The sequence below is a fragment of the Sus scrofa genome, chromosome 13 (assembly GCF_054392235.1).
Source record: "Sus scrofa isolate SSC_HxYL_T2T_F1_AM1 chromosome 13, Sscrofa_HxYL_maternal_Yorkshire_Landrace_v2.0, whole genome shotgun sequence".
NCBI classification, from domain to species: Eukaryota; Metazoa; Chordata; class Mammalia; order Artiodactyla; family Suidae; genus Sus; species Sus scrofa.
In genome coordinates, this window is record NC_139395.1 from 221,442,894 (window position 1) to 221,470,618 (window position 27,725).

General features: G+C 60.1%; 1 protein-coding gene across 3 annotated transcripts; it reads right to left on the bottom strand.

Annotated features, from left to right (window-relative positions):
* Window positions 1-240: 240 nt before the first annotated feature.
* On the bottom strand, window positions 241-26,892 carry WDR4 (WD repeat domain 4). 3 transcript variants are annotated; one of them, XR_014825235.1, is made up of 12 exons: window positions 26,759-26,892; window positions 24,932-25,003; window positions 24,013-24,156; window positions 17,817-17,973; window positions 17,119-17,231; window positions 14,788-14,848; window positions 12,358-12,456; window positions 10,942-11,006; window positions 10,101-10,284; window positions 9,418-9,487; window positions 7,295-8,140; window positions 5,692-6,386 (listed from the first exon to the last, which is right to left on the bottom strand). XR_014825235.1 is itself a non-coding variant. In XM_005654080.4 (11 exons), exons 4-11 carry the CDS (start codon window positions 17,829-17,831, stop codon window positions 7,944-7,946), a joined length of 804 nt encoding a protein of 267 aa, XP_005654137.1. In that variant the 5' UTR covers window positions 17,832-17,973; window positions 24,065-24,156; window positions 24,932-25,003; window positions 26,759-26,892; the 3' UTR covers window positions 241-7,943. The 3 variants fall into 3 exon arrangements, 2 of the variants coding, with proteins under 2 accessions (XP_005654137.1, XP_003359028.1); XM_005654080.4 differs by having other exon boundaries at window positions 241-8,140; window positions 24,065-24,156; XM_003358980.5 differs by having other exon boundaries at window positions 241-8,140.
* Between the last annotated feature and the right edge of the window lie 833 nt (window positions 26,893-27,725).

The window sequence follows — 27,725 nt, forward strand, 5'->3', positions numbered from 1 at the left end:
CCATTTCACGGGTGAGAAGCGAGGCTCGGGCGGAACCTCAGCGGATTCTGATCCAGGACTCGGCCTCTGCCCACGTTCCCCCCTCGGCTTGTCGCTGCCCGACGTCAGGCGGGCTCGTCCGGGCCTCAATCCCACGTGTCTGCTGCCCCTTCCTAAACCAGCCCTTTGGGGGGAGAGGGTACAGAGAAAACCTTTCCAAACACAGCACGAGAGCCCAAATCATAAAAAGATGGATAAACGTGACTGCAGAAAAGCTTGTATTAAACACAGAGGATAGGCGCTCCTGCTGAGGCGCAGGGGTAACAAGCCCGACTAGCACCCAGGATGACACAGGTTCAATCTCTGGCCTCACTCAGTGGGTTAAGGATCCAGTGTTACTGTGAGCTGTGGTGTAGGTCACAGACGTGGCTCGGATCCCGTGTGGCTGTGGCTGTGGTGCAGGCTGGCAGCTGAAGCTCTGATTTAACCCCTAGCCTGGGAACCTCCTTCATATGCCACAGGTGCAGCCACAAAAAAAAAAAAAAGAAAAAGAAAAGAAAACAGAAAAAGAAGGCACCTAGAAAACCAAAAGCCAACCTGGAAAACATGCGCAGTTCACACCACGGAGGAAAGGTCACCCTCAGGTGGCCCCACAGCCCCAGGACACACCGCAAGCAACGGGCCAAGGCCATCTACCCCAAGGCAGTTGTGACAGGAGGCCGCCTCCCTGGCTCAGGACAAAGGGGCACGGGGAGCACGGGGCCCAGAAGCTCGACAGCACAGGTCTGAGGCTGGCACCCGCAGGGATGCTCTGGCCGCAGCGCAGGGAGGGGAGGTCGGACTCAGCCCGACTCCCTCTCAAGATGGAAAGGAATTCGGAGGCCTGGCAGCTCGAAGGGGGGTCAGGGCCCCCTGCCCAGGGCCCCCGCCTGGACACCAACCTGTGGGTGAAACCCTGCAAGGGGAACTTTTGAAAAAGAACAAGTCCCAGCCCCGGGGCCAGCCCGGCACGGCGGGGGGGCCCTTCCTGACCACGCGGGAGGCCAGCTCGGACCCGGCACGGCGAGCTCAGAACCGGACCCAAGGGGTTGGGGCTTCACTGCCTGCTGGAGGGGGCAAGACCCTCTTCACAGGAAGATGCTAGAACTTCAGCGCTCAACCATGAGAACGCCACAGGATCAGGCGCCCAATAAACAACTTTCTAGACACACTCAGTAGCAGGAAAATAGGCACCACAAAGCAGAAGATGAATCGGCAGAGACCCGAAATGACAGAGGAGAGAGAATGAGCACGAAGGAAAGCAATTATGGGAAGTGGGTGCCGTGTGCTCAAGGGCATTTTTTTTAAGCTTCGTCTGATTTCTCAAATTTATCTTTTACTGAAGTAAAGCTGATCCGCAATGTTGTATTAATTTCTGCTCTACAGCAACGGCCCTCAGTCATACGTGTCCATACACACATGTACCCGCTCTTCCGTATGGTCTCACAGGACACTGAACAGAGTTCCCTGCGCTGTACATACGACCTTGGTTAAGAATTGTTTAAACGGAAGTTCCCGCCGTGGCGCAGTGGTTAGCGAATCCGACTAGGAACCATGAGGGTGCGGGTTCGATCCCTGGCCTTGCTCAATGGATTAACAATCCGGCGTTGCTGTGAGCTGTGGTGTAGGTTGCAGACGAGGCTCGGATCCCACGTTGCTGTGACTCTGGCGTAGGCCGGAGGCTACAGCTCCCATTCAACCCCTAGCCTGGGAACCTCCATATACTGCAGGAGCAGCCCTAGAAGTGGCAAAAAGACATAAAAAAGGAATTGTTTAAATAAGTACAACAGGAGAGATGGAAGACCTTTTTACCAAGAACAAAACTGAAATTATAAAGATGAAAAAGACCATGTCTGATTCGGGAACTACGCAGCCTTGGAGTAAGAGCAGCTTTGATCCCACAGAAAAATGGATCAGGAAACACGAAGACGTAGCCATAGAATTTATCCAAGAAAAGCACAAAGAAAAAAAGCCTGAGGAGGTTCTGGAGCTTCCCTGACTGAGTGTCCACATCAAACAGCCCAAGAGACAAGAACTGGGGTTGCAGGAGGCAAGAACAGCAGAGCGAAGAAAAAAACTTTTTTTGTAGAAATAACAGCTGGAAAAGTCCAAATTTGACAAAAATTGTACATCCACAGGTTATAAATCAACAAACCCTAAACAGTATATAAACACACACCCCCTAGAACACATCACAACCAAATTACAGAGAACCAGTGATGAGGAGGAAAAGCTTAGCAGCAGCCAGGGGACAAACATGCCTTATGCGCAGTGGGGACAGGATGGTATCAGTCGGAGGACAGAACCACTCCGATAATTTAAGAAGGAAAAACCTGTACCGCGGGTGCAGCCCTAGAGACAAAAGTCAAAAAAAGAAAAATCTAATATAAAGTACTATTAGGAGTTCCCGTTGCAGCTCCATGGGTTAAGAACCCAACATAGTGTCTGTCCATGGGGACCCAGGCTCGATCGCTGGCCTCGCTCGGTGAGTTAAGCACCCAGTGTTGCCACAAGCTGTGGTGCAGGTTGCAGATGTGGCTCCAATTCGACCCCTAGCCCAGGAACTTCCACATGCATCAGATGTGACCCTAAAAAGAAAGGAAAAACTTAAATAGCGACAGAGCCGCCCACTAAAGTGGAAAGAACGCCAAGTGTCAGAAATCTGAGGTCTGTGAGGAGCCAGCGGCTCCAGGACTGAGGCCGAGAGTCCAGGGAGGACGAGGCAGGAGAAGCGAGGCAGCTGCGGGCCTCGGAGAGGTCACAGCATCCCATCAGGCTGCGGTCGGGACCCGGACTGAAAGGTGCGGCTGGGCTGGCCTGGCTGGCGGCGCTGCGGGGGTGTTTGGGGGTTGGGGTCCCCCAGGCCAGGGCAGCGAGCAGGAAGCCTCCTGCCAGGGTTCCAGGCAGACCCACCGGGAAGCCGCCCCCAGGGGCCCCAGGAGACCGTGTCACTGAGCACCCCATGCTGCTGGCCGGCAGACCACGGCCAAGAGGAGAGCAGACTGGACCCGAAGCAGCGGCCGGACCTCCTGCAGTGCCCCCACCCCCCAGCTCCCCGTCCCAACCACGCTTAATGTCGCTCTCACCCGCAAAGCAGAGAGGCAGAGGGTCCCACTGCAAGGCCACAGACGCTGAGAAGCCCCCAGCCAGAGGGAGACAGACGCTGGGGACAGGAGGCAGGCCCGGAGACAGCAAAGGAACTTCCACAAAGAAAGAAAAATCAAAGCCTGTCAACCTGGACTGACATCCAGTGAAAACATCGCCCGCAGTGAAGGCCCCAGAAGCAATCGGACAGAGGACAGGTGGCCTTTCCTACAAAGGCTGCTGCGGCCCGCGGACCCCCAGCCAAAAGCAGAACCTCCCCGCGTACGTGAAAACCACCCCATGACGGACCTCGGGGCTGAATATAAAACACGAGACGACAAAACCTTTAGAAATAGGACGGGAGAAAAGCGGCAGGGGCTTGGGCAGGAAGAGGGTTCCACCACCAGAGGAAAACCTGATACCAGGGACTTGCCAATACTAAAGGTGTTTGCTTCTGCAAAAGACCCCACTGTGTGCAAAGGAGGAGAGCACGCACACACTGGGTGGGACCGTCCACAAACCACATCTGGCAAAGAACCTGCACAAAGACCCAGAGCTTGGCGGGGAGAAGTCAAGCTGCCCAGTCGGAATCGGCGAAACACGGGCACGAGGCGCACCCGGCGCGGTGGCTTGAGAACCCGACTAGGAGCCACAAGGCTGCGGGTTCCATCCCTGGCCTCGCTCCGTGGGTTAAGGATCCGGCGTGCCCCTGAGCTGTGGTGTAGGTCACAGACGCGGCTCGGATCCTGCGTGGCTATGGCTCTGATATAGGCCGGCAGCTACAACTCTGACTAGACCCCTAGCCTGGGAACCTCCACACGCCGCAGGTGCAGCCCTAAAAAGCAAAGAAAAACCCACAAAAGACAGGAAGGGCCATGGCATGGAGAGGGTCAGGAGGGGAGCACAGGTAGAATCAGGGGAGAATTAAAACCAGGACGAGGAGCCCAAACGCCTACTGAACAGTGACACCACCACAAGCTGGCGGGGACGCAGAGAAACCCAGTCCCCTGTGCGTCGCCCACAGGAAGGTAAATTAACGCAGCCCCTCTGGAGAAACAGCACACGTGCTGCACACAACCCAAAGCATGCGGAGCACACCCCCAGCACCCACGCTGCGCTTGCGGCTGGACCAGCCCATCTGGCTCTCTGGTCACAGAAGGCACTTCAGCAAAAGGCATCAGGGAACTTAGGGACACGGTTTATCACTCGCGGTCTGAGGGCACATAATGCCGAGGCCCGCCCAGCGAGGCCCACAGAGGAGTGGGAACGCGGGCGCCTGCGGTCCTGCCTTTCCTGGGGTCCAGGGTGGGGGGTACCCAGGGTGCCAAAGGTTTGCATTTCTTTTTCTGTCACAGCCACAGCACGCAGAAGTCCCCAGGCCAGGGATCAAACCGCACACAGCGGTGACAATGCCCGATCCTTAACTACGAGGCCACCAGGGAACGGCCAAGGGTTCACTCCTACTGGCTAATGTGAAGCTGAAGAGTGGGAATCGGGGCGCGGGAAGGACAGAGGAAGGTCACGCATGCAGTGACCAGGCCACCCAGGCTTCCGAAAGGGGGACCAGTGTAAGGCCCACACCGGATCTCTAACCATAAGGCTTACAAACAGAACGTAGAACAGCTCACGAATAACTTTTTACCCATCACGCACTGAAACACTATTTTTGCTGTACTTGGTTAAATGCTCTATCATCTCAAGATCAATTGTATCCGCTTTTTTAAACTTTTCAAAGTGATTCCGGAACACGTTATATATGAGGCTCCGTTCATTTCCACTGAAATCCAGTACTGGGGGGATAAAAAGACACAGTGTCTACCCCCGAAACCACTTCATATACAAATACATCTGTAGGCTACAAGGGATGAAAAAAGAAATTCCATGCTGACCGAAAGGAAGCTGGAGGGATCCACTCATCAGAAACCTGTGTTTCAGAACCAGGAACAGGACAGGGACAGAGAGGACGTTTGGTAATGAAAAGGCTTTGTCAGGATGACACGCGACCCCTGCACGTGTGCTCACCCAAGAGCAGAACTTTTACATCTATGAAGCAGATACCACAAGGACAAAGGAAAATTAGAGAAACCCACAATCAGAGTTATTTGAGCACTGCTTTCAGTGAGTGACAGACGCACACAGAAATCAGGAAGAGGGTGGAGTTCCCGTCGTGGCGCAGTGGTTAACGAATCCGACCAGGAACCATGAGGTTGCGGGTTCGGTCCCTGCCCTTGCTCAGTGGGTGAAGGATCCGGCGTTGCCGTGAGCTGTGGTGTAGGTTGCAGACGCGGCTCGGATCCTGCGTTGCTGTGGCTCTGGCGAAGGCCGGCGGCTACAGCTCTGATTGGATCCCTAACCTCCATATGCGGAGGGAGCGGCCCTAGCAACGGCAAAAAGACAGAAAGACAGAAAGAAGGAAAAAAGAAATCAGGAAGAGGGCTGTGTTCCTTAAACTGGTAACACCCAGGAGCATCGCCAGCCAGACCCGACTGCCATCTAGACACCAGCCAACCACAGGGCATGAAAAATCACATCGAGGAGCCTAAAACGAGGCTCAATGAACCTACAAAGAAAACATATTGAGACCACAGTGGAACTAAAGCCAGAAATCAAGTTTAAAAATCTGAAGGAAAAGAAAATCAAATGTTTGGAAATGAAACCACATGTTCCAAGAGCCCATGGATCAAAAAAAAAAAATCACAAGGAAAATTGGAAAGAGAAATGCACACAGGATTCAGGCAACAGGCCGCTGCAGGAAAAAGCCACAGCCTCCGACCTGCGTCTCTATTAGTGCCTCCGAGGAGTTCCCGTCGTGGCGCAGTGGTTCACGAATCCAACTAGGAACCATGAGGTTGCGGGTTCGGTCCCTGCCCTTGCTCAGTGGGCTAAGGATCCGGTGTGGCCGTGAGCTGTGGTGTAGGTTGCAGACGCGGCTCGGATCCCATGTTGCTGTGGCTCTGGCGTAGGCCGGTGGCTACAGCTCCGATTGGACGCGTAGCCTGGGAACCTCCATATGCCGTGGGAGCAGCCCAAGAAATAGCAAAAAGACAAAAAAAGGCAAAAGAAAAAAAAAGAAGTGCCTCCGAAACAGTCGCGCTCCGCCGGTCACCCCTCCCCTCCCTGATATCTGCACCCAGGCTTCCTGCGGCCAAACTTGCCAGGGCAAAGGCAGCTGATGGAGCAGAGCTCGCCCAGGCTCGGGGGGAGAGGGGGACACAGCAGCTGAGGTCACTGGCAGCAGGTCAATACAGGTTAGTCTGACCTGCACAGGTAACACCGAGAAGTACCTAAGTAACTTCAGAGCTGTCCCCAGAATCCGGGGTGCGCAGGCCTCTCGCCTGGGCCCCACCCGAGCTCCTGCCGGCCGCTTGGCATCACCGGGCGGGGGGTGTGTGTGTCAGAAGCCAGCTCACACCCCCTCGGCTCCACCCCTGCCACCGGGCTCAGGCACCCGCCCTCGGGGTCAGCACGAACAACACGAGGCGGGAGGGCACAAAAGCGGGGCTTTTCCAAATACCTGAAGCAGCTCAGTGAACACACTGCACAGACGGGAAAGGTCCTCCTCGGGGTGGCGAGCTTCCCTGGGAAGGGCCAGAAGGTAAAGCGCGTGGCAGACGCAGGCCACCAGGCCATCACGCCTCCGCAGCCACCTCCCGCACTCCGCCGCGGCAGCCCCAGGCACACGGCAACCCCCTGCCAGCAGGCGGGGCTGTGTCCACCAAAACTTTATTTACAGACACTCACATATCTTGAAATATAAGACTCTTCCCAACCATTTAAAAATGCAGAAACTATGCTTAGCTCACAGACCACGGAAAATCAGGCCACGAGGATGGCCCCGTGGCAGGATGTGGCCCTCGGGCCAGTGTGCTGACCCCTATCTTAGACCAAGACGCCAATAAGAACAAACCTAAATTTCTCCTAAAACCACGCACTCAGGGCAGGTTATTACTGAAAACACTTCCTGTGCCCAGCGCAGCGCCAACGAGGTCAGGAGCCTCCTAGAGGAAGACCACCACGGCCAGGGCACCCCTCTGCCCAGGCACCCCCCTGTCCCCGGGCGCACCCCCTCCATCCCCGGGCACCTCACTCTGCCCGGGCACCCCCCGTCCCCAGGCACACCCCCTCTGCCTGGGCACCCCCGCCCCCGGGCACCCTCTTCTGTCCCCAGGTACCCCCTCTGCTCGTGAACTACCTTTGTCTGAGGCGGCCCCTATCTGGGGTGGTCCCACAGCCCCCTTGTGGGAAGTGACTCCGAGCAGCTCGCAAGCAGCACTGCCTTGAGATCAGGGCTCTCAAAGTGAAACAAGGCCCTTGGGGAAGCGGGAAGCATCCAGCTTCTGATACACGAAATCATTTGCCCCCAAGCACCGCGCCACACCCCACACCGAGCCTCTTCCTTTCAGGTCAAAACCTGAACATTTCAACCACAAACAATCCCCTCATCAGAAACGGGTTTTTTGCTCCATGTATTTTGCCATCAGCTCCACATGTCGTGCTGCATTTCCAGAAGCTGCCGGCGAGCCGTCCTGCTGAGCGACGAGGCGGGTGGAGCGGGTGTTCCTGGGCCGCGGTGCGCCCAGCGCCACCCCAGAGGATGCCTCCCCGCGGTCCCGTCACCACCCGTGGAGGAGCGTCCCGGGCCGCCTCCGTCCACGGACCCGACTCGCTGGCCTCTGCAGGCGCCTCCCCGGGTTGCCCCAGCCCGAGGCGCCCCCATCCAGGAGGCGAGGGGACAGGAGCAAAGCCCAGGGTCCAGGGCCCCGGCCTGAGTCGGGGGACGCCCTTCCCTGTCGAGGGGGGCGCTGCGGGCCCTGCTTCCCGGGGCTGCCCACGCCCCTGTGTCAGGACGAGCAGCCCTGAGGCTCTTCCCCGGCCTTCGCCCTCTTGGCCGGCCCGTTGTGCCCGGGCGGCGGGTCCCGGCGCCGCTTCCTCTCCAGCTGCTGCTGCAGCCGCTCCTCCTTCCTCTTCAGGTAGGTGGTCATGTTGTCGCAGGTGGCCTTGTAGAGGCTGCTGAAGCCACCGTCTGTGCCAGCAGAGCCTGTGCGGGAGGAACGAGAGGGCTGCCAGGAGGGCCTGGGAGGCCCCAGGACTCTGCCTCTAGCGGGACCTGGTGGCCGGAAGGACCTCCTGTGACAAGGAATGGACTCGGTGACCCCAGTCCCCAGGGGACTCGTGGCACATTCTCCAGCACGGTGCCCACCTCCAGGCGCCACACCCGGCTGGACCAATGACTGGACCCGACAGCACACACGAGGGCCGGGTGGTCCCTGGAGACCAGGTGCAGAGGCCAAGGCTGCATCTCGTCAGCACCTGTGCCCCTGTCCCTGGTGCCGGGGACCACTGAGTCCTCCAGCCAGCGGGGAAGCGGGGCCCTTGTCCAGCAGCGAGCGGCAGGGACCTGTATCCCACCGACCAGCAGGAGGCCTGGATGCAGATCCTGCTGCAGGGGAACTTGAGACAAGCCCAGCAGGGAAGCTGGGCCGTGGGGCGCACAGGAACAGCGAGGTGAGCAGCCTGCAGTCTGAACCCGCTGAGTGGGCGCCGCACTACGTGGCCAAGGAGACGGATTCAGGCGGGGTGGAGGTCAAGGCTCAAGGGGCAGGGGGGGTCCCGGACCGCACCCCAGCTCAGCAACTGCGTGGCACCCGTCAGCAGCCCACAGGCCGTGCGCTGCACTCGTGACCTGCACCTGCTGCACGCGTGTCCCCGTCACCTCCACTCCACCCTCTCCGCAAACCCTGCCCTTCCGTGATGTTCAAGGTCAGGTTCTCTTCCTGCCGGGCCCCCAGCCCCCCTCACGTCTGCACTGCCGACAGGCTTCACCTGCAGAACCTCGCAGGAAGCATCAGCGAGGCCCGAGGCTGTCCCGCTCCCGCTGCAGCTCCAGCCTCACCCTGGGGAGCACGAGGCCCCACCCCCGCCCCCGGAGGAGGGAGGAAGCTGGCTGGGGACACAGAGCCCGCCGGCCACGGGAGGGACCTGTCCAGCATCCACAGAAACCAAAGCTCCGTGGTCTCCGCGGAGCCCCAAAGACCCCGACGTCCACTGGGACAGTGGTTTGTCTCCGTCCTGGGCAACAACCCTCAGGCGACAGCACCTGAACGCTGGGCTGGGTTAGAAACATCCTCCAGACACAGCCAGAGACCCGCCTGCTGCCAGAGGCGTCTGGGCGCTTCGCCTCCCACGGGACAGCGGCGCGGCTCGCCCTGGGCCCTGCAGGATCAACGTCCTCGGCTCGGCCGGCCCAACCCCACGTGGCCACCCCCACGACACCAGAGCGGCTTCAAACCGCGTGGCCACGGCCGGCGCCCTCACCTTCCAGCATGGCCCAGTTCCCGCGAAGGACAGCGGAGAGCCTCTCCACCTCGGCGCTGTCGCCATCGGACTGCGAGACGAACAGAAACCCTTCATCAGCAGGAGGCCCCGGCGCCCCGCAGGGCGACGTCCGCTCATCACGGCGACTCTGAGGAGCCTGGACGCCACAGGCCCCCGCTCACCGCTCTTTTCAGGTTAAAACACCCGAAGGAGCTGTCGGGTGGCCCGAGGCCTCAGCGCTCGGCAAGGACGTGCAAGCGGCCAGGGTCCTTCGAGCTCCGTCTGCGGGCACAGGGCGGCTCGCGGGACGCAGACGGGGGAGGTGAGGCCCAGCTGCACACACGGGCTCACCCAGACCCCCTCGGCGATCAGAGGGACCCTCCCCAGGCAGAGGCCAGGCTAGGCCTGCAGACGTCAAGGACACGCGCCCAGCAACTGTGCGCTTTTCTCCCAAAGAGACTCGTAAACGCGCCAGTCACGGGAAAAGACGCCAACGATGGCAACGTCCCTCAGGCCCCATGACGCCGAGGAACCCGGCCAGGGTCCCCAGCTGCCTGCACCCACGTCCCGGGCCCTGCGGCTGCCCCTCCCCACCCCCGTGACACAGCCTCTGGCGCCGACGGGATGGGGCTGAAAGGGGTCAGTGCGGTCCCCCCTCCCAGCAGGGGCCCAGCACGTCTCACCTGCCAGTGGCCGTCCACCGGCCTGCAGAGCACGAGGGGGGCCTCCTGGCAGTCCTGCAGGACCCAGAGCCCCCGACTCTCCTCGAAGGCGGCGTCCCACACTCTGTGCTGGAAAGACAGCTGCTGTCTGTGGACCAACTGCCGCCGGGCGGTGTCCAGCTGGAAGAGGAAGACCACCGGGAGCCTTCCCAGAGAGGGGACAGTCACCACGGTGCCAGGGCCCTGGGCTCACGCAGCCCCAGCCGGCCCTGCCAGCGGCTCCCCGAGCCAGGGCACCAGCTGCCGCTGCTTCCCCAAGCAAAGGACCGTCCTGGTCCCGGGGTTCCGGGGAGGCTCGCCGCGCAGAAGGGACAAAAGAAAACCACGCAGAGAGGACGGCAGTTCCGGCCGCGGGGCCGCAGACGGGACACTGGGGCCAAGGTCGGGACACGGCGCCCTCGGGACGCCTGCACCCGCGTTTCTAACGCCAACCCCAGGCCTGAGGACACCAAGAACCTCGGGCGGAAGCCTGACCCCCCCACACACCACCTGCCCGGCACCGCGGCCTCAGGCCCTCGGGCCCAACCGGGCCCACTGAGGCTGCGATCCCACCGCACAGAGGCGCCGCCGGAGGTCAAGGACACCATCACGCCGGCGGGTCCAGACCGGGTGTGAGAGGCGGGCAGGAAGAAAGGCACCCCCTCCCTCCCGCTCCAGTGGGGGCACACCCCGCAAGGCGAGGCTGTGCCCAGAACACCGTCCAAAGCTCCTGATTCAGGGGTCGCGGCCCGTGGGGCCACAGTGACGATTCACTTGTCCCCCCCGCCCCCCGCCCCGCCGTCTGCGCGATCCAGGAGCTCACCTGTCACACAGCAGCGCCACACACTGCTCCCGGGGCCAGTAGGCAATCCTGGACGCAGCAAACCTCTGCAAGGAAAGGTGGCGGCTTCAGCGACGCCAGCCTCGCGAGGACCTGACGCCAGGCTGCCCCGTCCAAACCGAGAGCAGCATCACAGGACAGAGGGGCCCCACGCATGGTCCATGATGGGCAAAGACGACGCCACAGAACCCTCTGGAAACCGGTGAGGGCACAGGTCACGGTGATTCCCACACGCGGGGCAGACGGCAGAGGCCGCTCCGCGGCTCTGGCCCCGCCTCCCCCCCACCCCCAGCTGGTGGAATGTCACCAAAGCCAACAGAACGGGTCAGAAAGCCAGGGGACCGAGGGCACGCAGAAAGAGAGGGGCTGTGACCACAGCAGCCTGAGAGCCAGCGTCCACATGTCCCCCCAGAGGAAGCGCCCCTGGGCCACAAGCAGCGGAGAGGCTGCGGTGGGGGGCTGCCCCTGTGCCCCCCCCACTCCCAGGCCCCTGTGCCCCCCCACTCCTCGCCATCTGGCAGGCACGGGTGTGAGGACAGCAGCCCGCAGCCATGGCTCTGTCGGGGCCCAGCAGGGGCAGCCAGAGCAGCGGAGTCCACGGACCTGGAAGCCCTGCAGCCACTGAGTGTGGGGCTCCGGTCCCCGCCAGGCCTGAGTCCACAGACCTGGAGGCCCTGCAGCCCCTGGGCCGGGTTGCTGTGGCCCCCGGGGTGTGGGGCTCCGGTCCCCGCCAGGCCTGCCCGTGGACAACAGAAGCAAGAAGCCAGGCCAAGGGCGAGCAGGGGAGCCCTTCGGTTCACGTCCAGGTCTCATCGGACACGCGGGAAGCCAAACACCACGGGCTGCCATCCTGGTCACAGTGACACTAGCCCCCTGCCGACTCTGCCACAAAGACACACAGGCCAATCCTCCCTCTGCACAGGCCCCAGTGGTCCCGGAGTCACTGGCAGGGCCGTCCATCTACGTGTGACCCTGAACCCCAGCCGCACAGGCCCCTCCCGGGAGCATCAGGGCAGGGGGCCAAGAGCCCGAAGGCCCCCTGACAGCTGGAGACCCAGGCGACCAGACCTGGGGACGCACCTGGCCAGTGCACCACCCTGGGGATGAGAGCAACCCACAATGGACAGAGGGAGGCCACAGGGGGTGTGCTCAGCCCACCCAGAAGCCTGTCTCCCTGCTCCAAGCGGGATCAGAGGCCCTTCCGCAAACGCGGTTCAGAGCCGAGAGAGATCAACCATCTCCCGCTCACACGGCTGGGGGCCTCGGGCCGCTCCCGAGCTGGAGGAAGTCAGCACTGACCAAGGCAACCTTTCCAACGAAAAGGACTTTTTCACGGGAGCCCAGTGCCTGGAGAGGCCCCCCAGTCCCCAGCAAAGCCAAGACAAAGCATGAGGTTACCTGGTCGCTCCAGGGCTCCGCCGGCTCCTGCAGGCCGCTCAGGTGACAACAATGCAACTCCCGGCCGCTTCTGTACTCCCAGAGCCTCAGGGTGCGGTCCTGCACACACCGAGATGGTCAGCGCCGCTGGGACACCCCCCCCCGCCCCCGGCCCCGCCATCCAGGCTTCACCGGGTCACGGGAACTTAACTCGGTGACAGCCAGGGCGCCTCTCCTACCCAAAGGCTCTTTGCGCTTAGTAACGACGGTGCAGAGAGCCACACGACTCAGCAAGAAAACACAGCGACCCCACACGGCAACTGGGCAACAAGACAACCTGTCACGTGCAGGTCAAAGTCAACGCCAGCTGTGCTTGGGCCCAGAGTGCGCACGCGTGCACGCACACACGTGGATCCATCCATGAGCACGCATCCGCACAGGGAGAAACACGTGGGGCCAGCTGTCCACGTCACTGTTTAAGAACAGGTGAAAAGAGGACGCCCATTTGTCACCCGTGAGAGTGTCAGCCTTACTAGGCGCCCCAAAAATAACAGAAGATACAAAGACGGGGAGTTTATCAGGAACAAGACAAGGACGCCCACTCGCCACCTTCACTCAACGTGGTCCTGGTCCCGCCATCAACAAGGACGGCCCCGGACACTGGCCTCAGCGAGGCCTTTCTGAATAGATCTCCTCACGCGGAGGAAATAAAAGCAAAACCAGGCAAGTGGAACCGATACAGAAAGTGTCAACGCGAAGCTCCTGGGGAGGAAAAGGCAGATCAACAGGACAACCGGCTGCCTGGGAGCAGAGGCCTGCAAGCCACGCATCTGGCAGGCGGTTAAAACCCAAACAGACAAGGGGCTAGTGCCCCCGGCAAAACCCCGTAACAACGGGTGGAGGACAGGAACACTTTCCGCAAGACGACACACAGGTGCGGCCAACAGACCCACGAAACACGCTCGACAGCCCGACCGTCAGGCAAACGCGACCAAGGCCACAGCGAGGAAGCACCTCACGGGCTGGGACGGCCGTCGTCACAAGACCACAAACAGCAGCTCCCGTCGTGGCTCAATGCAAACGAACCCGACTGGGAACCAGGAGGTTGCGGGTTCGATCCCTGGCCTCGCTCCGTGGGTCAAAGATCCGGCGTTGCCGTGAGCCATGGTGTAGGTCGCAGACGCGGCTCAGATCCTGTGTGGCTGTGGCTATGTAGGCTGGCAGCTGCAGCTCCGATTCGACCCCTAGCCTGGGAACCTCCTTATGCTGTGGGTGTGGCCCTCAAAAGACAAGAGGCAAAAGACAAAAACAAACACCACAAACAACAGGTGCTGGCCAGGATGCGGAGAAAAGGGAACCCCAGCACTGCTGGTGGGATTGTGCATCAGTGCAGCCACGACAGAGAAGAGTTTAGAGGTTCCTCAAAAAGCGAGAAACAGAACCACCCTGGGATCCAGCAATTCCACTCCTGAGAAAGGCTCAGAAGGGAAAGAGCTGCCTGTGCAGCTGGTTTTCAGGCCCCCATTCGTCCCGCGGAGCAGGAGGTGAGGCCCCCAGAGACGTGCTGAGGGCGACCAGACCCCACGAAGGACCAAGGGCCTCGGACTCTCCAGAGTGAAAGAGGGGAGACTCAAGGAGACCAGAGACGGAAAGACACACCTGCCTCCCCGCGCTCAGTCTGCGGGGAAGCCCGACCACGACTCACGTGCCCCCTGAGCGCCCGCGCCTCCCGGCACCCAGCCCCGCACCCTCAGAAAGCTGCCCCACGGGTGCGGCCCAGGCCAGGTGGGCGCCTGCTGCTCAGGAGGCGTCAGGCCCCAGCCAAGGCCAGGCCCCAAGCCGCACGGGACCGTGGGAAGATGAGGGCAGGTGGCAGAGCGTCTGGAAAAGGGCAGGATCAGACGCTGTTAGTCGCTCAGATGGTGCACAGCAGCAAGAGGGCCGCCGGATGCCCCTCTAAAGACGACGCTTCAGAGAAAGGCGCCTCTAGCTGCAGAGCTCCTGGCGCACGGCAGCTGCACTTACGCTTAAAGCCCCACCAAGGCCGAGGCCCTGGGCCCTGCGCCCCCTGCTCGCGGGCGGGCGGGACAGGGAGAGGAGCCACGGGCGGCAGCACCAGGTCCTCCGTGACACAGAAGGGGTGTCCACCAGCTGCTAAACAAGGTCACAGTGCTGTCACCTGCGCGCCCAGTCCAGCTGGGCACTCGCACACATACACACACACATGCACACACATGCACTTGCACTGGCACAGCCCTGACCAGGGAGCAAGCACGGGCAGCTCCACGCTGGGCCATGAGCACCACCTAGTGGGCAGCCAGGGGCAGGGGACACACTGACCTCCAACCACAACTGGCAGTCGGCAGGCCCTCCCCCAGGGTGGCTCCAGCCTGGCCGTGTCCCACCGAGGACCCGAGAGGACCCGTGTGCCCATGCGGGAGGAGCACTTACCCCGGAGGAAGACAGCAGCAGCTCTGGGTGATCGGGCACCACGAAGATACGGCTGACAAACCTACAGATGGAGGGAGAGGGGGTGGCTGGCCTGCACCCCGACACCCACGGAAGCCCAGAGGAGCAGGCTGCTGGGGGAGGGGGGCTGCACCCCGACACCCCCGGAGGAGCAGGGCTCAGCAGGGAACCCTGCTCAGGGGCTGCCCCGCACATGCCCTTCGAGGGCATCCGCCACACCGGGGTGCCCTGAGAGCAGAGCAAGGGTAGGGGAGAGGGGACAGCACCACCGCCCTCACCCTCAGCAGCCCTGCTGCCCCAGAAACCAGTCTCAGGCTACTGTCCCCCCCATCTCCTGCACACCCCAGAAGGCCCCTGTGGCGCCCTGGCCTCCGGCAGTGCCAGCCCCGCCCCAACAGCCTTGAACAAAAGTGCTCGGAAAGGAACAGGGACACCGAGCAGGATAAAGAGCCCGTGTCCACCACGAGGACGCAGCGCAGGCAGGAGCCATCTCAATGTCCCAACAAGGAAGGGGCGGAGACCAGTGTCCAGGGCCTTCACCAAGACCCTTGCAGAAAGCAATTACTGGTCGTTTATTCCCTCAGTGAAGTATCTCCTGAGCACCTACTGTGTGCCTGGCGCTGTGCGGCGCGGAAGGCTGCAGACAGCAATGCAGACACCCGACAAAGAGCCTCTGTTTGGGGTGGGGGAGGATAAGGAGACCCTGGGTGTCAGCGGAGGCTCCAACAGCCTGGCTGCAGAAACACAACTGGAGCCGCAACGTGAGCCGCCCAGGTCACTCTATCCTCGCGAGTAACCGCGTTACACAGGGACCCGGACCCGGGCGAGAGCAACTTTAACGCTACGTTCCGACTTAACTCCGTCACCCAAAGCGCCACGTCATCTCCACCTGCAATCAACGTGACAGAGCAACGAGGAGCTGTTTCACTGCTACTTTCACACTGGCTCCGGGACTGGGCGTTTTACACCAAAAGCACCTCTCACTGAAGATTTGGTGGCTCACGGCTCTAACCACACGACCCAGGCTAAGACGAAAGCATCGCAGGAAGCGGTGGGGGGCAGGGGGGAGGAAGGGGGTGGCGGGGGCACAGGTCCCAAGAGGGCGGCTGCGCAGAGCAGAGGGCCGAGGACGAGCACGGTGAAAACAGCACGTGCAAAGGCCCCGAGGCAGAGGGGGAGCAGCCAAGACCCCACAGGAGACGGTGAGGTGGTGACGGGACGGGGGCCAGAGGGTCTGCCGGTCACGAGAACTCTGGACACTAGAGGACCAGCCAAAATACAGGCGTTTCCACTAGGGCACAGCAGGGTCCGTGCACCTCTGCAGCAAGAGGACACCGGTTCGATCCCAGGCCCACCGGCACAGTGGGTTAAAGGGCCCGATGTTGCTGCAGCTAAAGCATCAGTCACAGCTGTGACTCGGATCTGACCCCTAGCCTGGGAACTCTGCAAGCCATGGGGCAGCCAGAAGGAAAGAAAGGAAGGAAAACAGCAAAGCACGTGGTCACGAGATGCAAAGAGCAACCACCCGCCCCGAAGGCCTGTGTTTACTCACACTGAAAATCAAGGAACCAGGAGCTACCTGAGAACTGAATAAAATCCCTCTAATTCTTCCACTGCCTCAAATAACACAGTTTAAAACATTTCAGTCAATTAAACCACGTGCGTTTCCTCTGTGCAAATTCTAACTAGCCTTCTGCCTGAGGAGCGCGAGTCTCCAGAAATCCTAGGGTAACGTTAAAATCCACTCACTGAGCAAACTCACCCTCCCGCGGACAGACGACTCGGCAACAACCCCTGCCTGGGCCCCTGCGAGCCTCGGGACTCCTGGATGCTCCCCGGCCCCCGACACACACCCCCTGTGCACCCCTGACTGCTGACCGCTGCTGGGCGCCGAGCGTCTACACAGGGAAAGCAGGCGCTTTCTTCCCAGAAACAAGGCCTCGGCTGCGTGGAACCACCGGTGACAGTCACGACCAGAGTGACCGTCGGCGAGTAGGGGCCGCCCGCTGTGCATCCCTCGGGCTCCCGCCAGCAGCAGGGCCAGCCCGCCTGCAGTGACCACAACCTGAGGACCAAGACCTCAGCACCACCAAGAAAACCCTGGAAAGGGCTTCTGAAGTTTCCAAAGGCCCAGGGACCAGGAGGAGAGCTGGCAGGGGGCTCCGAGCTGTGGGCGCTCACCGGGCTGCCGAGGCCAATCCTTCTCCCGGGAGACGCCTCCCGCCTCACCACCTGCTTCCAGGCAGAGGCTCCCCCTGCGTTTCGAACCGGGGCCTCCCTCTGTGCGGGGGGTGGGGGCAGGGGGACACTCACTCGGTGTGGCCCAGGCAGAAGGACTCGATGCTGTGCGGAGCCGTGGCCCAGCTGACCCGGATCTTCTCGTCCCGGTCGGCGGTGAGGACAAAGCGGTCGTCAGGACTCACGGCCTGCGCCCGAGGGTCAGAAGGGGCAGACCTGCCGTCAGGACGGCCGGCTCCCCTGCTCCCACCCCCCACCTCCACCCCGGCCTCGGCCCCGGCCAGGTGCCCCGGAGGCCACCGCTGCCTCCGGACGCCGGACACAGCGGCCACTCCACCCCTCCGCCCCACCGGCCACACACCCAGGTCACCTTCCACTCCTTCTTACCCATGTCCCCAGGTCCTGGTGACCTGCCCTTCACCACCCCTAACTCCTGCATGTCCCCGCAGGGCCCCACCTCCTGGCTGCAGCCCGGGCCTCTAGGCAGGGCTGGCACCCAGCGAGGGGGCTGGGAGGACGGCCCGCCACCTCCCCTCCCCAGCCTGGGCGTCCCTCCCGTGTTGACCAGCCAGCCCAAGTGACCCGTCTTCTTCCACCCTGTTGGCAGCTTCGCCTCCAGAGTCCCGCCCTCTGGCCCGTGCCCACAGCTCTGCCGGGCTGTCCTGCCACAGCAGAACCCAAACCCGCCCGCCTGGCACACAGGCCCGCCTCGCCCTCCTCGTCCCACCTGAGCCGCATCACAGCAGAACCAGGGCGGCACGTCAGCCACGTACCACGTCCAGCAGCATCGACAGGTGTCCGAGTTCAAGCTTGCCGCCCCCGTGCGGCTCCGGCACCGAGAAGGAATAGACATCCCCAGACTTGTCCGCCACCAAGACCTTCTCCTCGGAGGCCGTGAAGGTCAGGGCCGTGCACCTCCTCACCACGGTCCTGGAAGGCCAGAGACACCACGGTCGGCAGACGGGGCTCAGGGCCGGGCCGCCCGCTGACCTGCAAGCCACCTGTCGGCTGCCCGCCCTGTGGCGGTCACCGAAGATGGTGCCCCCCAAAAGGCAATTGTGAGCATGGAAACAGCCAATGCCCGGACAGAGGTTACGTTATAATTTTCTCCTTCTAAAAACGTGCTCATGGCAGGATCTGGGTGGTGGGGAGCTAAGCCTCCAACACAGAAGCCTCTGGACTGCGCTGTGCTTGCAGCCTGCCGTAGCAGGATGCCTGGGCGCTTCTGAAAGGAGACCACGGCCAGCTCCCTAAACACCAAACTGTGGCCTCTGGGGCAACTGGCCGGGCACCTCCCGGACGCAATCAAAACCGCGCCGGACCCTCCTGGGTGGTGCGCTTCCCACCCAGGCCCACACTCCGACCCCAAGGCCTGCGCCCACCCACTGCTGGCCTGGCCACCTGGAGCAGGAGCCCACCCATGCCACTCATGCGAGACACATGAAAACGAGAGCCCATGATGCCCGGTGCCAGGCGGACATGCCACGGGCAGCGAGACGGCACCACACCCTCCGCTGGGCAGCCCCAAGGGCACGGCACCAACTCAGATCCCTGATCTAGAGCCACAGCATCTGTCACAGCTGAGAGCTGGTTCAATGATGAGCTGGTCAGGGACAAAATGACACACAGGGACACGGGCCCCACAGCCCGCCTGCGCACCCCAGGGTCCGGGGCTAGGCTAGTTCCTCCTGACTCCGTCTCTCACTATTCCTACCAGCCTCTCCACGAGCAGGTGTCTGTAGGTCTATTTTACGTTGGACACTAGCCCTGACGCTGCTTTACAGACGAGGCCTTACGTTCATCCGCACATGGCCTCGTCACAAAGCCAGTCCCAGCTTGCTCATCACCCGAGGGCTGGACGGGGACCCACTGTCCCCGTAGAGAGCTAACACCCTGCAGAAGGTGCCCGGCTCATGGCAGCCGGACTCCAGATGTTGGCCTGATGAAGCTTCAAGGAATCGCCTCCCCAGCACAAGGGCCAAGGGACCCTGCCCTCCCCGCAGGAGGGACAGGAGCACAGAGAAGCAAGCAAGTGGGGCCACACCGGGCTGCAGGCGCTGGGCTCCCAGGCGCAGCCGGAGTGCTTCCAGGGCAGGGGCAGCCTCAGCAGGAGGAGAAAGGTGATAAATAGGGGGAAACAAAGACACGCTCCAGGGCGTGATTAATCCGAATTCTCCCAGTGCCGGTAATTTAAACAAAGTCCTGCACCAGCAAAGCAGCTGCCTGTCCTAAAGGGCAAATCAGGCAGCTGCCAGGAGCACAGCCACAGCCTTAGCCTTCCGGGGGCGGGGCCAGGGCCTCTGGAGGCGGGGCCCCAGCCTTGTGGCACAGGTCTCGGGCCTTCCTGAGGGAGTAAGGGGCTTGGATTCCAGGGAACTAGGCCCACCTCCCACTGCATCCCCTCCCACCAGCTGGGCACAGATGTGGCACTCCGGATCCTGCCCCTCAGTGCTCTGCCAGCTGAGGGCTTTCAGCTGCTCAGGCTGAATCCATCCTGGCAACAACTGAAGCACATGGCTCTGCTGCAGGGAGCAGGTCTCGGTCGGAGGGCACCGGGTGGCAGGTGGGGGGCAGGTCATCAGCGGTAGGCGGGCCATATGGTGACCGCGAAAGGAGGCCAGGCACCCGCCTTCAGCCTCCGCAGGGCCTGGGGTCTCAGCACCTTCCCTGCCTCCACGGCATCCTGATCCCTGGCCCAGGTCCCCCCGGGGCCCCCAGGGTGGTGTGGCCCGTCCCCTCTGCCAGAGACAGAGGAAGTGCCCGCTGGGGCAAGCTCGGAGCTGGAAGCGAGGCCGGGCGAGTATGAACGCACTAGACATCAGCGGCACCAAGGGTCAGGGCCTATTGACCCGAAGGGGGGCCTGTGTCCCCAGAGCAGACGGCTGCCAGGTCCGACGAGTGCTGTGCCGGCCAGAGTGACGTCTGCCAGCCCAGCGGGGTGAGGCAAGGGAAGCACAAGCCGCACCCACCTCCCTCTGTGCTCCCCCAGAAGCTCAATCAGAGAAGGTAAGCGAGCTCAGGGAACCTACAGGACAAGGCTGGGGGTTGGGGGGGAAGCGGCCACCTGAGGCTGGCCCTGGCCCCGCCATCACCATCACCTTCGGGAGGCTGCCCTGCACCAGGGCAGGCAGGGCCCTGGCACCTCAAGGTCAGCAGTCACTTCTCCCACTCCCGTACCACCTAAGGCAGGCATCTACACAACGTTATTGCGTTGATGCCAACTTAAAAACCCGGCGTATACAGCAGAAATGACCACATCAAACACATGCCTGTTTCAACTGACCTCGAAGCCTCACTACCTTTATGCTCTATCCGTGACAACCTGGAGAAGCAACTACTCGTTCCTGCAACATAGTTGGAGACCAAATAAGAAAGACTTAAGAGGACTCTATTACATCACAAGACACAGAACATGTATAAACGAAAACTTAGGAGTTCCCGTCGTGGCGCCGCGGAAACAAACCCAATTAGGAACCATGAGGTTTCGGGTTCGATCCCTGGCCTTGCTCAGTGGGTTAAGGATCTGGTGTTGCTGTGAGCTGTGGTGTAGGTCGCAGATGCAGCTTGCATCCCTTGTTGCTGTGGCTCTGGCGGAGGCCGGAGGCTACAGCTCTGATTCTACCCCAGCCTGGGAACCTCCATATGCTGCAAGTGTAGCTCTAAAAAGCAAAAAAAAAAAAAAAAAAGGTCGATGGTTCATTTTTGTTCCCACTCTGTACTTCCCTGAGGCTTCTAAATTTTACGTGAACCAAAAACTTAAAGGGAGAGAATTTTCATTCTCGTTTTTTCAAATGACCGTCCCGGGACACCACACTGTGCTCCAGGGACTAGGGAGGGCCCCCAAGAAGCTGCCCTCACTCATCCTCCCGCAGACAGGCTCCTGCCCGCAGCAGGGCCGGCCGGCAGCCTGGGGGTGGCCGACGGAGGCGAGGCCACCAGGACGGCTCAACCACAGCCTGGTGCTCCTGCAGCAATGCCACTGAACGGGCAGGGGAATGTGTGGACGCTCCGGATGGACACACATGGAAAAAACCCAAGTTCCCCAACAGGTTCGGCCCAGGGGGAAAGCAGAGGCCATGAGAAACAGCTCAAAGACGCAAGTCTCTGGATAAAAAGCTGCTCTCCTCACTGCCACAGGGCGAGCACCCAGGGCCCCCTCCTTCTACCGCACGGCCCGCCCCAAGGCCAAGGCTGCATGTTCCTCAGTGCTGCCCGGGGGCGGGGGCGGAGGGAAAACCTCATGGGAAGGGAATCTGTGGCCGTCGTCTCCCCAGCCAACGGTACCCGGCCTCGGAATGGGCTGTTCATTCCTGGCAACAGATAAAAAATTACACTCGCACGTAATAAATCACTGAAACACGTTCTGAAAGAGCAAAACAAGTGAAATGCAACTGAGAAACATCCATCTAGGAGTTCCCGGCCTGGCTTGGTGGTAATGAGCCCGACGAGTACCCATGAGGTTGGGGGTTCAATCCCTGGCCTCGCTCAGTGGGTTAAGGATCCGACACTGCCATGAGCTGTGCTGTAGGTCACAGACACAGCTCAGATCTGGTGTGGCTGTGGTGTAGGCCAGCGGCTACAGCTCTGATTTGACCCTCAGCCTGGGAACCTCCATACGCCGATAGTGCAGCCCTAAGAAGACTAAAATAAAAGAAAGCAACATTGGTAAAGAGAGGTCGAGAAAAGGCCTGTGATCCCCACGGGGGGCTGCCCTTCACGCCACACGGAGCAGCGGGGTCATCTCTCCCACGGGCTCCGGGCCGCCTCCCACACCCCCTTCAGCCCCGGGAGACCCCAGGTCTCCTCTGACGAGGCCCGACCCCCAGTCCCCTCGCCAACCTCGAGGGTCAGATGCAGATTAACGACGTCCCCGGAGGGCCACCAGAGCTGTGACTTAACGCCACAGAGAACCAGTCTGCGTGCCCTCAAAGTACCCTGGTAGTTCTACGAGGTTGCAGAAGCAAAGCCAGACAGACAGCCCGCTTTGGCAAAAGAATTCCCACCCGGTTGCTTTAGAGGGTTCGATTCCCACCTTTGAGGGCAAAGCCCTCTTTGAGAATGCGAGGTCAGGTACAGAAACACCCCAGAAAAACTCGGCCCGGGTCAGGAGCGGGGATTCACGGCTGTCCTAGGCTGAAACAGGTCCCCTAAATTCACACGCTGGAGCCCGGCACCGCGCCCAGGCCACTCGGCCCAGACCACAACGGTGCAGGAGACCGCGGCCGGCAGGCGCCACCGCCGCCGCCCAGGATCAAGCAGCTCCACAGCTCCAAGGCCAAGTTCCCACTCCCCAGACCAGGTCCTCCATCCCAACACGTTCTTTCAGATGCAGCCCCCACCCCACCCCCCATCTGCCCAAATAAAACTCTTTGGGGGGGGGGAATCTCACCTGTTGCAATCTGAACCCCCCCCCCGACCCCCGGACCTCAGAATGCGGTTCTATTTGGAAAAAGAGCCTTTACAGGTGACTAAGGTGCAGTGTGGCAGTTTGGGTGGGTCCTGGCCCACTATGATGGGTGCCCTTCCAAGAGGAGACCTGGGCACACAAAGAGACGAGGAGGTGACACCCCGAGGAACAACCGTGTGAAGGGGTAGCAAGGGGGCAGCCCCTAAAGCCACGTCCAGGAGAAAACCAGTCCTGCTGCCTCCTCACTCCTGGACTTCCCGCCTCCAGACCAGCGAGGAACAAATACCTACGGTTTAAGCCACAGGGTTATAGCAGCCCTGCTGACCAGTCAGCTGCCACCTGCTGTCACCCCTGTCACGGTTCACCCTCCACCGTCCCTACAGGCTGTGGAGGCCAAACCAAGGCCAAGGGCAAGGGCCACGGGCAGGGGCTCAGGGTCAGAGACCTCCAGGCTCCTTGGAGGCCTTCACCCTGAATCTGGTAAAAATGAAGCGATGCCACCGAACGCGATGTTTAACTGGAGTGGAATCGAGGCCAGAGTGGGTATTCTCTGCTTCTGGTGCCACCTGGAACGTGGCTTTCTAGTCCTCTCTTAGACGGTAAGATAAAATAAAGTTCCAGGAGGTGTGGCTTCCCAGGCACAGGCCTGCATCGGCTACAAGGGGAAATCTCTCGACCGAGGCCCTTCGGTCGTTCAGACACTGGAACTACGCAGGTTCAGTTCTGATCATCAAGGGAGAGTTAAACCACGCAGCCCCCCGCCGGAGGGGGGGACTCTGCTCCACGTGGCTGTTTCCATCAGCTTCACAGAACAACCGGAACAAAGCCTGCTGCCCTCTAAAGGGAACAGGGAGCTGTGTACCAGGAGGCGGTCACAGCCAAGGCAACGCGTGTAGCCTCGCACCTCCTGTGGGCTAAGACGGGGAAGCTCTCGGGAAGTCAGGGCTCAGGACTGCAGCACCAGCCCTGGGGGCGGCGGAGAGCTTCAGAGAGGACTCAAGGGCACGTGCTCTTGGCTGGGTGAGCGCACACGCCGAGGCCTGGGGACATCCCTGTTGGAGCTGAGTTACTGGCATCCTGTCCCATCAGCACTCAGCTCCCAATCGTTCTTCAGATAAATAACGCACCAGCTTCAAACTCACCAGGTTACAACTGTGGCCCAGGTACCTGAACTTACACAAAACCCCAGCCACTCTCGGGACACGCTGCTGTGCTCTACGTCTGCCACCACAAGGCTGGCGGACACCACGTGGAAAGCAGGATGGCAGCGCAGCCAGGGGCACAGCCTGTCGCCAGAGGGAGCAGGGCAGGACCCAGCTCTGAGCTGAGCGACTCGGACTGCCGTCCAGGCTCCTGGCCGGGGGGTGCGGCTGAGCACAGCACCCCCCACCCCACTCACAGCCCCGACCTAAGAATGCAACCAGGTAACACACATCAAGCACCGGGAGCCGCCCGGCTACGTGTTAGTCGCCTGCGTCACGGGTCCTGTCACTACGGTTATTGGCATGCAAGGCTAAGGTGTGCATTCAACCGCGAAAGCGTTCAGCGTTAGCATCTCATACCTGACACTCAGACATTGCCATGGTTTTGTACGGAAAAGAATCAGACGCTTACTGTCATCGGTTAAAGCAAAATAGCTGCCAGACTTGGAGAAGGTGGACGCCAGGATCGTGTCACTCCCTTTATCCCCGGGCTGTCCGTCCTCCCTGAAAAACAGCATCGGAGAGTCAGGCCCTCCGGAGAGGGAGGTGCACCCGCGGGCTAGCCGTGCGCATGTGTAAAGAGAGCACGGGTACAACGGGTGAGGAGGTTCGTGTGGCCAGAAGGTGAAACATGTCCAGGGGATACGGAGAGGTTGAAGACCACGCGACTCTTTAAGAGACAAAGCTAATTTTTTGGCCCACAGCATATGGAAGTTCCCCAGGCCAGGGATCAAGCCCACGCCACAGCAGCAACCCAGGCTGCGGCAGTAATGACACTAGACCCTTAACCTGCAGAGCCACCAGGGCTCCCTAAAGTCTTTTAAAAAGTGCTAACATTCTTGGGAGTTCTTGTTGTGGCTCAGTGGGTTAAGAGCCCAACACCGTGTCCATAAGGATGCAGGTTCAAGGCCTGGCCTTGCTCAGCGGGTTAAGGATCTGGCATTGCTGTGAGCTGCAGCTTAGGTCACAGATGTGGCTCCGATCCAGCGGTGCCGTAGCTGTGGCGCAGTCCCACATCTGCAGTGCCAATTCGACCCCTGGCCCAGGAACTTTCATATGCTGCAGGGGCAGCCCTAAAAAGACACAAACAAATGAGAAGTGCGAACGAAGTTGAAAGTTAGTTCCACATCTCACTCCTGAGTTGGTACCTCGTTTAGGCACAACCAGAAAACAGAAGTGAAGAATTCAGCCAACGAGACAACGATTTAACTTCTTAGACTGTACAGTCCCATCATGCAAACCATGAACTGGCCCCGAAGAGGCTGCTGCATCACCTCACCCTTTTTGCTCTTGTTCTTGTGTCTTCTTTTGTGCAGTACTGCAGTCATATGTGAAAAGGCTGTCACCATCACTAAGGAAAAATAACAGACATATTTTAAAAGAAGCACTTGGTTAACAAAAATGCTCATTCCTGGAGATCCCATCATGGTGCAGAGAAAATGAATCCAACTAGGAACCATGAGGTTGCAGGTTTGATCCCTGGCCTTGCTCAGTGGGATAAGGATCCGGCACCGCCGTGAGCTGTGGTGTAGGTTGCAGACGTGGCTCAGATCTGGCATTGCTGTGGCTGTGGTGTAGGCCGGCAGCTACAGCTCCAATTAGACCCCTAGCCTGGGAACCTCCATATGCCAAGGGTGAAGCCCTAAGGAGACAACCAAAAAAAAAAAAATTCTCATTCCTTTTTTTGGGGAGGGGGGCTGGATCAAAACGATATCTGCACATTCACTCAGGGCCTTATCCTCAAGAAATTGTCTCTGCATGTTTCAGGAAACAGTTAAGGAGTTTTATTTGCTTAACCTGCTATGTTTCTATTTGCCACACAGAACTAGCATGCTCCATCCATACAAATCAGTTAAGTATCATCAATGAGGACAAAAACCCAACAGGAAATATCATGTACTAGAAAAATCAGTACAAGGTGGAATGTGAAGAGAAATCATGTTCTGATGTCAATGAATTTTCAGTAGGTCTTTTGCACCCAAGTTTAAAACTGCCATTATTTGTATGGGAAAAAATACCTCGGAAAAGCTTCCATGGTTGCCAAGCAACCACTCATAAAAGCTACCCATGTTCCCTAATGGACCCTGGGCTCCCCCTCCAGGGCCTGGCACGGAGAAGACGTCCTGCACCAATGTACAGCCTTTAAAGTGGCTGCGGCGGAACTGTTTTCACGTGGAACACTGTGGTGCAAGAAGAGAAGCAGGAACTCTGCCGGCCGTCTGCCACCACATCTCAAGAGGTATGGACGGAAACAGGCAGAGTCTACTTGATCCACACCTCTATGTGGCAGGTGTTAGATACCACGAGGCTCTGAAACAAAAAAACCTGGGACAAACAACAGGTTTGCGAATAAATTTGTGAAATGTGAACTTAACATCGAATTGCTCTAAAACCAAACGTTGAGCAACGAACACAGAGGGTACATTTACATTTGACAAACACCTCGTCTGTTTCAAGTTTGAGAGACTCGAAACTACCGTGGAAAGAAGAAAGGAACCGAAAGGAACCACTATTAATAAAAATGAGGCTCCTAAGTCAGGACTCTTCGATCAACAAACGTACTGACTAAAAAATCCCGAGGACAATAGAGAAGCTCCGTGAAATGAGAAAAGCAGAAGGAGGACTTTGTGCAGAGCCACTCAAGGGTGGCATAGGGCGGGGTCCATGGATGTGGGCGGGGATGAGGGAACAGGGAGGACCGCAAGGAGACGGAGGCTAGAAAGGAGTGCGCCCAACACGTTCCCGGAAAGCAAACCCTTCTCCCTAAGGGAGGCCAAGGGCTGCCTTCCTCCCCACCAGCCAGAGATGATCTGACCGGCGTCCTCCGGGTCCCTCACTGGCCCAGCCCCGCCCGCGTCGCCCCCACGTGATCCGTGCCCGCGGAGCCCGGAAGTGTCCGGCGCTGACCAGGCAAAGAGCTGCGCAGAACCACCACTGAGACGGCAAGGGGCGCCCTGCGCGGGTCGTGCGAGAAGGGTGCGAAGAGCTCGCAGGCAGCGGTGGGGCTCCGCCGAGTCACCCCAAGGCGGCGCGGGAGAGCCGGGACCTCAAGGCCCCAACGCGCGACCGCAGCCTGGGCTTCTGCTCCAGGCCTCGACCCCCTCACCTGCTCGAAGTGGAGGTGGCCAGCAACCGGCTGCCGCCTCGCACCACCAGCGCTTCCCCGCACAGCGCCAGCCCTACGGAACTCGCCATTTCTCTGGCCTCTCCGCCACCCACGTGCGCGCCCGGGGCCTCTTCCTGCCGGCGCTGGGGAGTGACGTCACGCGCAGCCGCCGCGCGGTGACGCGGTGGGACGCGCCGCCTCCGGGCATGCGCAGACAGGCCCTCTTGCCCTTCGGATTCTAAGAGGGCGTCTCTCGCGGCCTTGGGGGGGTTTTGTTCGAATTTGTCCCGGTGAAGTGCACCTGCTTGTTTAGTTTCCGCTCTTCCTCCGGCCTGGGTGGGGCCGGGTCTGGATCTTTCTCGGGCTGGTTGACTTGACCGGCCTCGAACCTACTTGGTTTTTAATAAATACTCCTCCAAGAAACGGGAGGGTCTGAGCTCGTGTCCAGGTCCAGCATGGAGGGGTCTGAGGAGGACTCTGTCCACAAAGAAAGTCCGCAACCTCACAGTTGAGAAAGAAGTGTTTTGGGTTTTGTTTTGTTTTTTTTTCTGTTAGGGCCACACCCACGGCGTATGGAGGTTCCCAGGCCAGGGGTTGAATCGGAGTTGAAGCTGCTGGCCTCCACCACAGCAGCAGGATCTGAGCTGCCTCGTGGACCCACACACAGCCCACGGCAACGCTGGATCCTTAACCCACAGCGTGAGGACAGGGATTGAACCCAAGTCCTTATGGATGCTAGTCCGGTTCATTAACCACTGAGCCACAATGGAAACTCCCGAGAATTAAGTTTTTATTTGGGGGAAAATTAGGACTTAAGCAGGAGAGACAGCATCTCGGGTAGCCCTGAGAACCAGCTCAGGGGAGGTTTAAGCAAAGAGCAGGAAGTCGGAACAAAAGAGGCCTGGGCTCACTGAAATCCTTCCTTTGATATGCACCTCCCGCTCTTGGGGCCAGTATCCTGTGGATT